This window comes from Ictidomys tridecemlineatus, chromosome 8 (assembly GCF_052094955.1).
Source record: "Ictidomys tridecemlineatus isolate mIctTri1 chromosome 8, mIctTri1.hap1, whole genome shotgun sequence".
Lineage (NCBI taxonomy): Eukaryota > Metazoa > Chordata > Mammalia > Rodentia > Sciuridae > Ictidomys > Ictidomys tridecemlineatus.
The window spans coordinates 71,194,493-71,211,979 of NC_135484.1; the positions used below are offsets into that span (position 1 = coordinate 71,194,493).

Below are 17,487 nucleotides of genomic sequence, written 5' to 3' on the forward strand. Positions count from 1 at the left end.
TTTTTCGCCATTTAAGTTTGTTTTTGTTTCTGTCTTGATGGTAAATCGTGATAGATTGGGTAATTGTCCCCAGGAATTCTTTTCAGACCAGTAAGTGGGCTCTAAGGAAATGGATTCGTTATTAGAATGTTTATATTCTTGCAGGGATTACCTTTAATTGGCAGAATTTTTCTTTCTGTCCTATAGTGAAATGGATTTTCAGAACTTGTAGATGTTGTGCTTTCCTTTCATTGTAGATGTGTTTCCTTTCATTCAGAAAGGAAATAGAATAAAAGCTATTGAGTGTTGCTTTCTAGTATCCTGAATTAAAACCCATAGAATTTCTATTTCACTTCTTCCCCATCAGACAATCAGTGTGATCCAAGTAAAACAATGATATTCAACTAAACTTGCAGGCTAGGTGTTTAACTATAAAACTCTTTTTTTTTTTTTAAACTAGATGACTTTGTGATCCCTTTGGACCCCCGGTGGAATATACAGGCTTTGGACATTATTAGAAATTCAATGGACTATGATCCACAAACGGACCAGCCCAAGCAGCTCTTTTCCCTTTTAGAATCAGTTGCAAACAAGTAGGTGAAACCTCGGGCTCTGGACTCTGTTCATCTCACTGGTTCACATATTATACATTTCCTAAGACTCTGTCAAATGTAGCTGTATGTTTTATTTTGTCAATCTAATAAGTGATAAAAGTGCTAGAAATGAGTACCTTCAATCTTAGCATTAATGGGATTTATTATTTTAAAGTAATCTTTCATCATAGGATAGCCATGTTTATATTTATAATTCTGTACAGCTCCTCCCTTTTTTGTCTACTTATTGTGTCCTTTCCTTAGCTGTCTGTCCACATTATTTCTCATACTCAGAAGTTGGAGATGTACATAGCACCTGCATATATATGTACATACTCGCATGTAAACTTACATAATTATATTTAAACTGGTCTTTCCTTATTTTTATGGTGGTAGCCACAAGTATTTTTTACCATGTAATTTTTTGGCCAGTAGTTGGCCATCAGTGTAACAAAATTTTTTAAAAAGTGTAGTGTTCATTACAGGAAAGTACAGTACAAATTGTGATTTTGATGAGGATTCCCAATGTGAACCCATGAGTGTGGTATGCTCTAGCACTTTGGAAGCCGCCTTTAACCAGTAATTATTGTGATTTTGAATCTTGTTCCAGGACAATTGTTTATCTTGACCGGGAAAAACGAATTTTTACTGAAACAAATTTGATTTCTGTTGGTGGCAAAAAGTTAAGAAATAGTGTTTTAAGAATGTCCTTTGAATTTCATAAAGGTAAGAACACTTTATCTTTTGTGTTGTTCAGTGGAGCATCTGATTGTATTATGTGGCTAATGTTGAAAGATATTGAGTAGCAACTGTTACTTTGATTATTTCTGATTTGTTGTCCTGATTTTAAACAGGCCATGTCCTCTTACTCAGTAGTAATGACTAACATTTACTAAGCACTCACTCTGTGCCAGGTGCTTAGCTAAAGACTTTACATGTCCTTGATCTCATTTACTTTCTATAGTAATCCTATGAAATAAGTAGGTCCTTACTTTATGAATGAGAAAAGGGAGGCATGGAGATGCTTTAGATCACATCTTTAGCAGTTGCACTAGGACTTGAAAAGTAGGCCTGTTGATTATAAAAGATCATATTCAGAGGCATTTGGTTATAAGATTATTTTTTTCCCTTCCGCCTTAACTTTTGTAAATAGAAAAAGCAATAACAATAATTTAAACTATGGTAGTGTAAAAATTGAAAAAGTTGATCCTTATAGCAGCTGCTATTAGTAGTAGATTCATTTGTACCTTTTCATACCTGTCTTAACTATCCATCTAAACCTATATACACTTGGTTTTGTTTTGTATTTAAATCCTTATATGAAATATGCATCTTTATAATTTCCATTTTCTGTTAAGACATTTATGAGATTAGGGATGTAGCTCAATAATAGAGCACTTGACTAATATATGTGAAACATGGGTTCAATCCCCAGCACCATTAAATAATATGAAATATAACATTATTTCTATCTTTAGGCATATATACCTCATCTGTTAAATTTAATAATAGGCACAGAATTTGCTTTTAATTTTTGACCTTTCCAAATTGATCTTTGGATTAGTAATAACATTAAATTCTAGATTACAATTTATTTTGAAAATGTCTAGAGATTAATTTAAACCTGATGGATTATTCTTATTTATGTCATCTCCAAGATCCAGAGAGCTATCACAGCCTGCCCCATGAAATTGTGGTCAATCTTGCTGCTTTTTTTGAACTTTGTGATGCAGTAATCCTGCTCTGGGTACAATCCCCCCAAGGTGTGGTGTCTGACGCCAATGTCTTTGAGGTGAGGCATTATATGTTTTAATTTTAAATAAGATTTGGATCAAGGACTTAGGAATACAACCAGAGACCCTGAGTCTAATAGAAGAAAAAGCAGGCCCTAATCTCCATCATGTGGGAGTAGGCCCTAACTTCCTTAAGACTCCTATGGTGCAAGAATTAAAATCAAGAATCAATAAATGGGATGGACTCAAACTAAAAAGGTTCTTCTCAGCAAAGGAAACAATCTGTGAGGTGAATAGAGAGCCTACATCTTGGGAGCAAATCTTTACCCCTCACACATCAGGTCACTAATCACTAGGGTATATAAAGAACTCAAAAAGCTAAACACCAAAAATCCAAATAACCCAATCAATAAATGGGCCAAGGAACTGAACAGACACCTCTCAGAAGGTGAGGTACACTCAATCAACAAATAATGAAAAAATGTTCATCGACAGCAATTAGAGAAATGCAAATCAAACCACTCTAAGATTTTGTCACTCCAATCAGAATGGCAGCTATTGTGAAGACAAACAACAATAAGTGTTGGCAAGGATGTGGGGAAAAAGGTACACTCATACATTGCTGGTGAGACTGCAAATTGGTGTAGCCAATATGGAAAGCAGTATGGAAATTTCTTGGAAAATTGGGAATGGAACCACCATTTGACCCAGCTATCCCTCTCCTCAGTCTATACCCAAAGGACTTAAAAACAGCATACCACAGGGATACAGCCACATCAATGTTTATAGCAGCACAATTCACAATAGTTAAACTGTGGAACCAACCTAGATGCACTTCAAGAGATGAATGAGTTAAAAAATTGTGGCATATATACACAATGGAATATTACTCAGCAATAAAAGAGAATAAAATCATGGCATTTGCAGGTAAATGGATGGAGTTAGAGAAGATAATGCTAAGTGAAGTTAGCCAATCCCAAAAAACCAAATGCCAAATGATTTCTTTGATATAAGGAGGCTGATTCATAGTGGGATAGGAAGAGGGAGCATGGGAGGAATAGACGAAATCTAGATAGGGCAGGGGAAGGGAGGGGGCATGGAGTTATTAATGATGGTGGAATGTGATGATCATTACAGATATGAAGACATGAATTGATGTGAATATACTGTGTATACAACCAGAGATATGAAAAATTGTGCTCTATATGTGTAATAAGAATTGTAGTATAATTTGCTATCTCATATAAATAAAATTTTAAAAATTAGTTATAGATAGACACAATATCTTTAAAAAAATTTTTTTAGTTGTACATGGACACAATAACTTTGTTTTATTTATTTTTATCCGATGCCAAAGATCGAACCCAGGGCCTTGCATATGCTAGGCGAGCACTCTGCCACTAAGCCACAACTCCACCCCCAGACACAATATCTTTATTTTGTTTATTTTTATGTGGTGCTCAGGATGGAACCCCGTGCCTCACACCTCTCCACCACTGAGCTACAACCCCAGTCCAAACAGAGCTATTTTTGAAAATAAAAATTGGAAGAGTGGAACTGGTTGACATTTTTCCAAGTCTTTTTCTGTCTGTCTTACGATAAGAAATCTGGGTTTTCACATCTGCTTCTGCATTCAATATCTTGTAGAATGTTGTTTGGGTTTAAGTTTGTAAAGAAAAACTGGCCTCCCATAGTTAAGAGCTTGGAAAGGGAAAGAATACTTTTAATATCTATTTCCTATAATAATGAACATTCTTGGATAGCACACCACAAATGAACAAAAAGTTTGTCATGGTCACTTATACTGTGACCATTTGAAACCTGAAAAATATATTTGCAGAACTTGTCATGCGTGATAATCCATTATTTAGTTTGCACTTTGGATTTGGATAACAAAACTCTGAGGAGGATAACACAAAGGCTAGTTTACATTTTTGCTGGCTCTGACATCAAAATTTATGAAGGTCATTAGAGCCTCAGAGAGGGTCGTTATCTGGCCAGGGAAGGCCAAGATTTATGAGGTGTCACTAAAGTTTGAGAGAGGGCTGCTATCTGGTCAGAGAGAACCAGGCATGGGTGAGTTCAAGGCACAGGCAGGCATTCCAAGCTAGTTCAGAATTTGCAGTAATTTATAGTAAAACCAAAATTATCTTTTCAGGGCTTTGTGGCAAGATGGCTCCCAATTTTAAGAGAAAATCAGGCTGGGTCTATCAGTATCTGTGGATTCCATATCCTCAGATTCTACCAACTTCAGGTTAAAAAATTCTTTTTTTAATTGCAACTCTACTAAACATGTATAGACTTTTTTCCTTGGCAGTATCACCTAATAAATATAATGTAGCAACTATTTGCATGGTATTTACATTGTATTAGGTATTATAAATAAAACATAGCTTTGACCTGACAGAGCTCATAAAGATAATCACTAGACACTAGTATAAATAGCATTGCTGGAGACTCAGTTACATGATTTGTATTAGAAAGCTACATTAATGAAAATGGTATGGGATAGTCCAAGAATAGGCATGTAGACCACTGAAACAAAACAGAATTCATAAATGTGCTTCCATGTATATGGTCTATTTTCTTTATTTTGCCAATATTAAAAGGTAATTTAATAGAGGAAAAACATTCTCTTTAATAATTAGTGATGGAATTTGATGTCCACATAAAGTAAGAATAAGCTTCTCCCCCTACCTCATTATTACATACAAGTTACCTCAACCTAAGCTGGATGGTTCACATGCCTATAATCCCAGTGACTGGGAAGCAGTGCCAGATAATCAGAAGTTTGAGGCCAGTCCGGGCAACGTAGTCTCTTTCTCAAAATAAAGGATGAAGGGTATAAGCCCAAAGGTGGAATGCCACTGGGTTTCATCCGCAGGACCCCACACACAAAATAGAATGAGACCTTTTAATAAAAAAACTAAAACTATGAACAATTAAGAGAAAACTTTACAATTTAAGGATAAGCAAAGATTTCTTAGAATCTTCATAAAAAAAATAAACTAATGAATTAGATTTTGTCAAAATTAAAAATTTACATTCATCAGTACTTCTAAGAAAAATCTGAGAAATTGTTTACAAAATACTTGAATTATGTAAGATAGCTAATAATAATAAGACAACCCAATTTTTACAATGAACAGATTCGAATAGATGCTTCTCCAAAGATACATGAATGCCTAGTAAGAACTTGAAAAATTATAACATCATCAGTTATCAAAGGAATATAAAATTAAAACTGCAGTAAGTTTTCACTCATCAAAATAGCTCAAATTAAAATCATTAACAATAGCTAATGATTGACAATTAGTGACTGAGAAGGAACTGGAACAACTGGGACTCTTCTCTGCTGGTTGTAATACAAAGCAGCTGCTTTGTGTCACATTTGTCAATTTCTTATGAAATGATATATATACAGTTTACTATATGACCCAATAATTTCATTCTCTCTAAGGTATTATCTTTGTACTTGAAGTACAAAGAAAAAAAGGCTTTTGTTTTGTCTGCCTTAATTTTCTTAACAAATTGTCTAGTCTAGCTTTAAACCTCTTTTGTATATAAGTTGAGTTGAGTCCTTTCAAGAGATGTCTGTGAGTAGTCTTGGCTTATTTTGTTTTTAGATCTTAGATTCTTTGAGATGGCGGGACCGGTTTTGGACTGTGGCTGACACGGTAAAAGTGGATGCTCCGGGTCTGGCTTTGCTTGCTCTCCATTGGCACTGGGTTTTAAAACATTTAGTCCATCAAATCCCCCAACGCCTGATGAATCATGAAGACAAGTAAGACTCATATTTAGGGAATAATATGTGTAAAGATAAGAGGGTTTAGAATTAAAACTGCTATTTCTTATTTAATTTTGGTTTATTCTGTTGGCATACTGTAGAAAATATTGAATGTAAATGACTTCTTTTTCTATCCAGCATTTCCTCCTTATTTCCCTTCTGCTCTTTTTCTCCTTTAAAGATATTACAAAGAGGTTCAGACCGTGTCAGAACATATTCAAAATTGTCTTGGTAGCCCAACTGGTGGCTTCATTGGTATAAAGAGGTTGCAGAAGTTCCTGGGACGACCATTTCCTTTCAAGGTATACCTGGAAACATATAGTAAATTAAAAGAATCAAGTTCTTCTAAAACTCTGGCACTTGGGATCTGGCATTCAGCCAGACGCATCCTTACTGCAAAGCTTAATTCATAACTGTTCAATGAATGCTGCTAATGTATTTGTTAAAAGTTATCATTTTACTTATTCCTGAGGCTAAGGCTGGGTAGAGCTCTAACTATTACTCTAGAATCTCTCCAGAGCAATATGAGTAAAGAAACCCTGCGTTTTCTAGAAGCATGAAAAAAAGAATCTTAAATTTCTTTTCAGGTATATCTAGGGTGCTGAAAAAAAAAAAAACCATAGTTCAGCTCTCTAATAGGCTCTCCTGGGTTTTATTGTTTCAGGACAAGCTAGTGGTAGAGTGTTTTTCACAGTTGAGAATCCTCAACAGAGCCCTTGCCATCAGAGAGCAGATGCCTGTCGTTGGGGAGAGTGGATGGCAAGAAGATTTCAGTCGTCTCCAAGTGGTTGCTTCTGAGTGGACATTAAAGAAAAGTCTCTTGCAGGCCTGGGGATTGATCCTCAGAGCTAATATTCTAGAAGATGTCAATCTAGGTAATATATTCTGGTGTTTGAATGACCGTCAACACTCTGAGCATATCCTCTTACATGCCGCCATTAAGTTTTTGCCTTAGATTTTTCCCCCTTTGGTATAGTGTAAATAACATTAAATAAATGTCAGTCATTGAGCTAAAATTTACATACATTGTTTAACTCCATTCATTAGAATTTTGCAGAAATTAATATCATTTAACAAATGAGAAACTTGGAGCTTAGGTTAAGCAGCCTAACTCTGATTAACTCATATTAAACTCATAGTCACTTTGCCAACTATTGGGAATCTAGACCCTGAACTCTTGACCATCTCTTCTCTAATACAACATTTCTTTTTTATCTGAATTGAAGATGAGTTGAAGAATCTTGTGAGTGCTCAGTGTTTAGAACTCAAGGCCAAAGGACTTTCACTTGGTTTTCCGGAGAAAAAGCATGGTGAAGCTTCCTTTGCACCCCAGCCAGACTTTACCTCTTTAATTCAACTCACCAGGAGTGTTCAATTATGGCCTACAATGGAATACTTGGCTATGCTTTGGCAGTACAAAGTGACAGCTGATTTTATGACACAGGCTTGTTTGAGAAGGTATGCTATTCTTTCAGTTATTTTCTTGATAGATTTTTTGTGTTTCCTGTATTGTAAACAAAGCACAGGCATAAGGAGGTATAGCTGCTGAGGCACAGGAAGGTCACTTGCTACTTTTGAAAGCCAAATCTTATTAAAGATTCTTTATTTCAGCTTCTCCCCTAAAAATTACTAGAATTTTTTTCCAGTAGAGTTGCTTATTTTTAAATAAATGTACCCTAAGTTTTGTGTGTTTCATCTTCCCTCACATATAAATTCTCTAGTAGTTCACTGACAGTCCAAACCCAAGCCTCTCACTGTATATTTTGGAACAGGTTCAGCAAAAATCAGCAACCTCTGATAGAGGAGGAGATAAGACATCACATCACATTTTGTCTTCAGCACACACCAGTTGCTCCTCAAGAACTTCGAGACCTGTGGTCTTTACTGCATCATCAGAAGGTAAAAACCAAAATCAGGAAGGGAAATAAGCCTCTTTTCACACTGTGTGATTAAATTTTCTATGGCAGATTGGTTGTAGAATAATTTTGTGCATTTAATAAAAAAATTCCATGTTGCAATACCCAGGCTTATCTGAATTACCTCTTAATGTAGGAGAATTTTGAATTTTCTTTTGCAGTAATTACAATAGCATTGTACAGTTTTTATCACAGCAGTATTCGTTTGGGTTCCAGTTAAGTGAGGTGAAAAGCATTTTCTCAAAAATACATTATAAGAACATTTATTTCTTTTGATAATGAACATTTATTTGATAAAGAACATTTATTTCTTTTGATAATGTGCAATCTGCTTTGCTTATACTTCCTCGTGCAGCCTTATAAAAACATATAAAAACAGATTTTATTTAGTGTGATTAAACTTACAAACAAGGTATATGACTCCACCAAGATGACCAAGGTGGCAAAGAATTAGGAAAATTAAGATAATATCTTTAAATCCATGTTGGTTTTAGATAGATCTTAAACAACAAAAGACCATGATTTATGGAATCATTTTCATAAATTTTTTTATTCCTTTATCTCTAGGGATCTGCTGAAGAAATTACTTGTTTGTGGTCTGAGTTATTTAATTCCACATTTATGTCTTTCTGGAGCAGTACTGTGACCACAAATCCAGAGTACTGGCTAACATGGAACCCTCTGCCCAATATGCAGCAGAGGGAGATGCCCAAGTCCCTTTTGGACTCTACATTAAAGGTTTGTTGGCATAAAACTGATGGTAGTAGGTTAAAAAAAATTCCCAGTAACTCTGTTAGTAATCATTTGTTCCTAGAATAAAATAGTTGACTATAAATAGGTGATTTTGATACTTTGTTTTCTTCATGATGCTAAAAAAGTGTGTTGTCAAAAAATGTATTCTTTATCTTAAATGATTTTTGTAATTGAGTTAAAGCCATAAAGATTTCCTTTAAAAAAGTCTTCATTTCTTAAAATTATAAAACATTTTAACCATTTAATTTATTAGAAATAACCACTCTAATCTGTATCTCTGTTTATATACTCATATGCATTGTTTTGTTGTTGTTGTTGTTGTTGTTGTTTTTTTTTGCTTTTTCTTTAAGATGAGGTATTGCTATGTTTTCCAGGCTGGTCTTGGATTTGTGAGCTCAAGAGATCTTCCCCATCTTAGCCTCCCAAGTAACTGGGATTATAAACATATGCTGCCACATCTAGAATAAATAGTATCATTTATATGAACAAAAATAATACTTTATTTGTTCACAAATGTGTCATGGAAATGTGCTTGTCATTCCAGGTTACATTAGTTCATTGTATTGATGTACCACAATTTATTTAATCACTTTTCTTTTGATAAGTTTTGAGGTTTGTTTTCTTCTTCCTCTTTTAACAAGCCTAGCTACATTTACTATCCTTATATAATCTGGCATTTGTCTTGAATATTTCTGTGGGTGATTTTTTGGAATTAAGTTTTAACCCATGGTCAATGTGATTACATATTAAAAAATAATAATAAATAATATATGCCTAATATATACAAATAGCTCTTTTTAGGCTTTCTGAGGAGGTGCTTTACTTTTTTTTTACTTTGTAAACATGCAAGTTACTGACCAAAACAGAAGTTTTGGAGCTCTGGGCCACCATAGAAGGTTCAGGACCAGAATACAGTTTCACTCCTGATCTGTAGGAGGGCCTGTTTCCCACATGCTTACCATGCTAGGTGTAATCAACATGTCTAATATTATTGCCAATTCTACAATTTAAAAACTTTATTTGAATTTATACCTCTTAGAATATTAAGATTGAACATCTTTTTACATTTATCAATCCTTTTATTCTACCAACTTTTCAGTCATATTCATTGTCCAGTTTTTTAAATATTGGATTGTTCAGTATCATTTTAATTATTAAAGGTCTTTTTATATTATGGACATTAATCCTTTTTCCATAAGGTCTGAAGTGTATTTCTAGTCTTCTGTTGTCTTTCAAATTATTAATGTTATAATGTTATAATGATAATTTTCTTTTTAACTATGCCAGTCTTGTCTTCAATCATGCTTAGTTGTCATGCTTTTTAAAGACTATTTTCCTTCACCATTCCTACAGTAAAAACAGTCTCCCCATATTTTCTCCAGTGTTTTTTTTTGTGTGTGTGTTTAAATTCATTATCTGTTTATCTTTTGTTCAAAAGGGAGGCAAGTTTTTTCTTTTATACAAGTAATAGATCTAAAATCACTTTATAAACACTATTTTTGATTAATCCTTTCCATTCTCATTTGAAAAGCCACCTTTATTATACACCTTAATCCCACAAATACAGAATTATTGTTGAGCTCTAGTCTATTGCTTTTATCATAATTATTATCATCATTGTAAAACATCTCTTAAAGCCTTAAGTAACAAACCGTATGGATCCCTAAGAGTTGCATGAAGTATACTGTGTTTCCTATTTTCTATCTTATGTTTTTGACCACCTGACTCTTTACTGTGGACAGCTATTACTGAGTCCCAGATTAATAGTCCAGTGAATGCATGCTTGACAGACTTTATGTCTGGCTCTTAGATTGGCCTTGCAACTCCTTTCCCTGCCTCCAACTCTCATCTCCCTGTCTATTACAAGAATGGTCTTCCTGATTTCCCGGTTTTGGAGTTTTCTGGTATGGTACTAAAGCACTCATTGCTCATTTCTGGGAGAATGCAGTCCACATTCCTTTAAGGCTACTAATAGCTTACTCCTTCCTGCTCTTGTCCCATCTGTGACTGTTCTGAACAACTTGAACCTCCTTATTCTGTTTCCTCCTTGAAGGTGTCCCAGTGCTGTTGTTGAAATTGTTTTAGTTGATTTCTGAAAGATACTGTTTTTTTCTTGTCCTTCAGGGCCCTGGCAGTCTCTGTAGAGCCACATTCTCCAAGTGCTGCTTTGAAGTCTTGACTAGCAGCTGCAGAGCAATTTCCTGGGATGTGAGTGGCCTCCCAGTCCTGTCCTCTTCACATGTCACACTGGGAGAGTGGGTTGAAAGAGCCCAGCAGCTACGGGACATCAACTCATTGCTTTGGACCAACATGGCTGTCCCTTCAATAGCAGAATTCAGGTATTCCTTGTCCCTGGGAGCAGTTTATGAAGCTCATGAATGTTCTCTAACTGGGACTCAGTCAGAACTGCTTCTGACATGGCTGACTTCGGTGTGTGAAAGTGAGGGTGTTTGCTGAGTGGGTCAGCATGTTTTCAGTCCATGACAACGCCATCATGAGCTGTCTGGTCCTTTTTTTTTTTTTTTAATGCATATTATGATCAGGAAGATGGTGCTCAGAAAAAAATCACAGAAAGATTATATGAGAACTGAAGTTCATCTTGTTGAATGTTGACTGTGCAGTATGCAGTTAAAATTTCTTGGAAGAATGAGACTGTGTAAAAAGTGATCCTATTTGATTCAGCAATTCCTTAAGTGTTTCCTTGTTGTCCCAACAGACACACAGACTCCCAGCTCCAGGGACTAGTGCTGTGCCGACACCTAGCGGGCCTAGCAGAGCTGCTCCCAGAACCCCAGCAGCAGGAGTATGTACAGAACTGTGAGCAACTGCTGCTTAGAGACAGCCAGGCCTTTCACTATGTGATCCAGACTCTTGGGGATATGGCTGGTCAGGAGGCACTCCCCAAGGAACTACTCTGCCTGTTTCTCACCTCCCTGCACCACTTTTTTGGGGAAGGGGAGAATAAGAGGAACCTGCCTGAACCAGCCCAGCGTGGGAGCCTCTGGGTGAGCCTTGGCTTGCTCCAGATTCAGACCTGGCTTCCTCAGGCACGCTTTGACCCTGCAGTGAAGAGGGAATGCAAGCTCAAGTATGCCAAGGAAGAGGTATGAGAGGCAAGAGTTTGGAATATGTGCTCAGTTTCTGATGCATTGGATTTGCTTAGGGTGTTATTCCTTTTACTCCCTTTTGGCTAATGAGATGATCAAAGATGTCATTTTGTGTGAACTGCCTATGACCTCCAATGAGTCTGTTTTAAGACTGCTACTGCTGCTTTGAGAGTTCCTCTAGATAGACTCTGAGAGGGCACCTTCCTAAGGTTCTGATACATCTTCCAATAGATGCGATAAGCAGAGGGCAACCTGAGGCATTGTCAGAGAAATAGTGGAATTCCTCAGTATCCAGACTCTGAGCCAGGTTTTGGATATTTGGGTTCAAATTACTTCTTTAGGTAGGATGTAGTACCCCTATAACCTAGGATTTAGTTTTGGTGTTTGTTATATAAAACTCAGGAATCAAATAATGTAGTATCTCTTGTTATTTGAACTTCCAAACAAAGTCAAGAATTGAATACATTAAGATAATGACATACTAATACTGTATGATGAGGAAGGAATGTTATTAGTTGGGGTGAAGGCTAAGCTGCTGTAAAAAGACTCAGATTTAGTGGCATGAAAGTTTCTTCTGCCTAATAACTCTGAGGTAAATGGTCTAGTTTAGTGAAGCAGAGCCACCTGTCCTTAGGTCATTCAGGAATCCAAATTCCTTCTATCCTGTTGCTGTACACTCCTGGGGCATTGTTTTCTTGTGCATGATCATTAGTGGGACACACCAGACTATTTTCTCTATTCCTTTAGTTACACCAGCTACAGTGTGAATGGAAGACCCGGAACTTATCATCTCAGTTACAAACTGGAAGAGACCTGGAAAATGAAGTAATTATCAATTATTCTCACCCTCACATCAGGTAAGGCAGCAAAGTGATTATTTTTGTTAGAGATTATTGTCTTTACTTTTTAAAAAGACATTATAAGGCTGACCTTTATAGTAATATTATAGTGTTATTGAAGTGATGCACATCTTTGAACTATGTTAGCAATTAGGTCCCAAATCCTTCATTATAATCAAGAAAACGATATGTTCTAAAAGGAGGGGAAAGACATTCAAGGTGTAGATTTACGTGGGATCAAGATGGTTGAAGCCAGAGCTACTCCTCAACATGGAACAAGTTGGATGCAATGATGTGCACTTTATTTCTTTGCTTTTCTTGGCTACAGATCTGTTCCCTTAGCTTAGAGTCCCAAGTCTTTTCCTGACCTTCCTTTGACTATAGACAATAGGGTAGCTCACTAAATGCCATTACGCCTCAGTGTCCATGTCCACAAAAGGGAGATACTTGTAGTACCTCCTTTGGATGAGATATGCATCTAAAATGATAGCAATGTGTGGCACAGGGTAGGTGTTCTGTAGGTACTATCATTTTCACTATAATTTTCAATATCATTCTCATGTTATTTCTTAGCAGTTGATAAGTCTTCATTCATTCCATTTTCCTAGCTGAGGGTTCAGTCCAGATTTGCTGTTCTTTTTCTAACAGAATTTGCAAATTATATTAATTTGCCTTCAGGTTACTTCATCAAAGGATCAATTACCTAGAGAACTTAATCTGCAGCCTGTCGAAGAAGCAGGCCTTCAGACCCCAGCTGCCTACCTATGAGTCTCTGGTGCAAGAGATCCACCACTATGTCACCAGCATTGCCAAGGCCACTGCTATTCAGGATCTGCTTACGCGGCTGCTGCAGGTTCTCCATGCAGATGGGCCACGATCTGCCCAGGTGGCCCAGAGCCTTCTAAAAGAAGAGGCCTCTTGGCAGCAGTCACACCACCAGTTCAGGAAAAGGCTAGGGGAAGAATATGCCCTCTACCCAGATTCTGTGATTCCACTACAGGCTTCCATCTTACAGTTGCAGCATGGCATGAGGCTAGTAGCATCTGAGGTCCATACCTCACTCCACAGCAGTGTGATCTGTTCCGACAGGCTGGGTGCCTTGGCTATGGCTTTGTTGGCTTTTCCATCAGTGGGCCCCACCTTCCCCACCTATTATGCTCACGCAGATGTCTTGTGCTCAGTGAAGTCAGAGGAGGTTCTTCGAGGCCTTGGGAAACTGACCATTAACCGCTCAAGAGGAAAGGAATCAGAAGGCATGGGCCAGCAACCCTGCCCCACCCGCGAACAGCTGCTAATGAATGCCCTTCTTTACCTGCACTCCCATGTGCTATGCAAGGGAGAACTGGACCAGAGGTCCCTGTCACTCTTCAGACATATCTGTCAGGTAAGCCTTTGTCAGCATGTCCTGCCTGCCCTTTTTAAGGGAGGGAGCTAAAAGCACAGGCCAGCATGCAGAACATTATCAGAGTCAATGGTTGAGGAATCCTCTTGGCTGTTCCTTTCTTTTATCTACTTAACTACCAGGTTTGGGGGCCTTTGCCCCTAAATTTTTAATGGTTTGGAGGCTTTGGGGCTTCCCCCCACCTTTCTGGTATTGGAGATTAAACCCAGTAGGGCTGCTCTACCTCTGAGCCACATCCCCACCCCCCCACACACACCTTTTTTTGAAATAGGGTCTGACTGAGTTGCCAAGGATAGCCTTGAACTTGTGATCCTCCTGCCCCAACCTCCCAGTGCTGAGATTACAGGTGTGTACCATGGTGCCTGGACTTTTTTTTTTTTTTTTTTAAGGTAGTACTAGGAATTTAACTTGGATTTGTGTATACTAGGCAAGCATTCTACATTAAGTTGCATCCCCAGTCCTTTTTCTATTTTAAGACTGGATCTTGCGAAGTTCCCAAAGCTGGCCTTGATTTGTGATCCTCCTGCCTTTGCCACCCAAGAGCCAGCATTCCCACACTGAAAATTTCTCCTATTTAGTTGGTTATCTTTTGATTTTGCTTATGGTAATTATGATGTAAATTGCACCAATTTTTGTTTAAAAAAATAGCTTATTGTTTTCTTTCCCCTTACTAAGTAACTTGTCACTGTAGATAATTAAAAGAGTAAATATAAGTAAAGATTTTAAATAATCTTACTATTTATACCTGTTATTATATTGGTATATCCCATTCTAAGCTTGTGTGTATATCCTATAGATGCATATCTACATGCCATATTTGAGGTAATGCGTCCCAGCGGTTCAGATTTTTTTTTTTTAAAGCACCAGCTTCTTAAAAAAAAAAAAATCAATCTCAGCATAGTGAACCAATATTTAGCAGATGAAAGAGTTATATTGTTTAAGGTCACTTCTGTGATGTCCATGACCCCTGCTACATGTTCTTAAAATGCTAGAGCTTTACAAAATACTTAGCAGAGTACTAAAAAATTCATTCTGTTTCGTAAATTGCTTTTTAAAACTTAATAGGGAGCTGGGGATATGGCTCTAGTGATAACACGCTCACCTGGCATGCGGGGCACTGGATTTGATCCTCAGCACCACATAAAATAAAGATTGTTGTGTCCACTGATAACTGAAAAATAAATATTAAAAAATTCTCTCTCCAAAAAAAAATTAAAAAAAAAACTTAATAGGACTTAGTGATTATATCTCCTTATTTTATATTCATATATTTAATGACTAATTTTCTATCATGTATGCCATATGTCATTTAACTAATTTCTGATGAATGAACATTTACATTTATATGCAATATTTTTATTATTTTGAGGAAAAAAACAGTGTCATGATAAACAGACTTATGACCATATTCTTTGGGTACAAATTCTGGAAATGAGAATTACTTGGACAGAAATTAAACATAGTTCTTGGAAGTTAGTACAAATTAACTTCTAATGGTATATGTACCTTATCCCTCAACCACACTGGGCAGTTTCTTGAATTCATAGTTTTCTCCAATTTAAGGACCTAAAGTCTTAAAAGGTAGTGGGGAATTCAAGAACTATCTGGTAAAACACAGTCCAGTTTTTTCTAGTTGGTGCCCTTTGACCATCCAGGGCCTAGAAGGTTTTCCTTTCCAGAACCCTGGGCCAATTCCTCTGGTGCCTGGCAGGTGCAGTTTGAATTGAAACCCACACAACCCAACCCTAAGCCTGACTGTTACAGTTTGGATGTGAGGAGTCACACAAAAGATCATGTCTGAGATAATGCAAAGAAGATTTGGAGGAGAAATCACTGGGTTATTATAGCCTAAGCCTAATCAGTGAATTAATCCCTGATGAGATTAGCTGAGTGGTACCTGGAGGCAGGTAGGATATGACTGGAGGAAGTGATTCATTGGGAGCATGACTATGGTATATATTTTATATCTGGAAAGTGGAGTCTCTCTCTCTCTCTCTCTCTCTCTCTCTCTCTCTCTCTCTCTCTCTCTCTCTCTCTCTCTTTGTGATCATCATGTAAGCTGCTTCCCTCTGCCACACTCTTCTGCCTCACCTCAAACCCCGGGGAATGGCTCTATCCTTCTCTGGACTGAGATCCCTCAAATGAACTTTTCCTCCTCTACAGTTATTCTGGTTGAGTCCTTTTATTCACAGCAGGGAAAAAGCTAAGTAAAACAATAACCTTGGTACAAAATACTGCTAATCCCTGACACAGGAAGTTCCTAATAATTCCATTGCAGCACAATTTTAGACCTTTGAAATTTTAGCGGCATAACAAAGGGAAATTTTCAGGAAACTATTTACTGAAGAGTTTGATCAAGTTTAATTTCTTAGATACTGGCTTTTGTTCATTTTTGAGCCATGGTAGTTTCTTTCATGAGAAACTAAGACAGCAAATCATGCCTGTACTCATTTCAAGTGCACTCTACTACCCATGTGTCTTTCCAGGAGATTATCAATGAGTGGGATGAACAGGAACGCATAGCCCAAGAGAAGGCAGAACAGGAAAATAGCCTGTACAAATTCAAGAGCAAGAGCTCTAGGATCACCGTAAGCGAGGAAGAAGAGGAAGAACAGGAGTTCAGAAAACAGTTTCCACTGCATGAAAAGGTAGAGTGCTGGTGTCAGGATTTGTTTGGAAATGAATTCCCCTGGTTCCACATACATTCCCTCTGAATGGCTCTGTAGTCTTTTTAATATATTTCAGTGCGTGTAAGTCTTCATTTTCTTTATGATTCATGCCTCTTTCTTCCTCTTTGTTCTAGACTGATTACAACCAGATTCTGATTTTTAAGTTTATAATTGTTTTAATATTGTTTACAGGACTTCGCAGATATTTTGATAGAGCCAACACTTGAGGAGAAAAAAGGAACTTTAGATGGACAAGAAGAGGATACAGCCACAGACCCAGCTGCCCTCTCCCAGAGTTCAATGCAGGCAGTAATGTTGATACACCAGCAGTTGTGCCTCAACTTTGCTAGGTCCCTGTGGTACCAGCAGGCTGTGTCACCACATGAGGCAAAGCACTACCTCAGCTTGTTTGCATCTTGCTATCAGACTGGGGCTTCTCTTGTGACACACTTCTATCCGCTGATGGGTATGGCCAATTACTTTTGGTTTACCCTTGGGAAATCAAAATGAATAAATGGAATCCCTACTTCTTGAATAATTAAAATCATAAATTCACCATTTTTATTTAATTCTTTATCAATAGTTTTCTTTGCTTAAAGAATTTATACTAATTTTAAAAAGTGATTAAAAATTCTGCAATAAGATGGATTTTTATTGTTTGAATCATTTGGGATGAAAGATAGGAACTTAGTTTATTTATATAGTCTTT

At 37.0% G+C, this 17,487-nt stretch overlaps 1 protein-coding gene across 2 annotated transcripts in view; it reads left to right on the top strand.

The window, feature by feature from the left end:
* Positions 1-17,487, top strand: part of Mdn1 (midasin AAA ATPase 1) — a 144,585-nt gene that overhangs the window by 90,159 nt on the left and 36,939 nt on the right. For both annotated transcript variants that reach the window (XR_013425006.1, XM_078019614.1), the window contains exons 51-65: positions 440-572; positions 1,183-1,298; positions 2,231-2,364; positions 5,932-6,089; positions 6,274-6,394; positions 6,757-6,967; positions 7,319-7,550; positions 7,865-7,991; positions 8,576-8,746; positions 10,886-11,100; positions 11,478-11,865; positions 12,616-12,725; positions 13,386-14,091; positions 16,596-16,757; positions 16,971-17,244. Coding sequence is in view for 1 of the 2 variants with exons in the window: in XM_078019614.1 (XP_077875740.1) it covers positions 440-572; positions 1,183-1,298; positions 2,231-2,364; positions 5,932-6,089; positions 6,274-6,394; positions 6,757-6,967; positions 7,319-7,550; positions 7,865-7,991; positions 8,576-8,746; positions 10,886-11,100; positions 11,478-11,865; positions 12,616-12,725; positions 13,386-14,091; positions 16,596-16,757; positions 16,971-17,244 (3,258 nt within the window). In the remaining variant the exon portion in view is untranslated. The remainder of the gene's footprint in view (positions 1-439; positions 573-1,182; positions 1,299-2,230; positions 2,365-5,931; positions 6,090-6,273; positions 6,395-6,756; positions 6,968-7,318; positions 7,551-7,864; positions 7,992-8,575; positions 8,747-10,885; positions 11,101-11,477; positions 11,866-12,615; positions 12,726-13,385; positions 14,092-16,595; positions 16,758-16,970; positions 17,245-17,487) is intronic.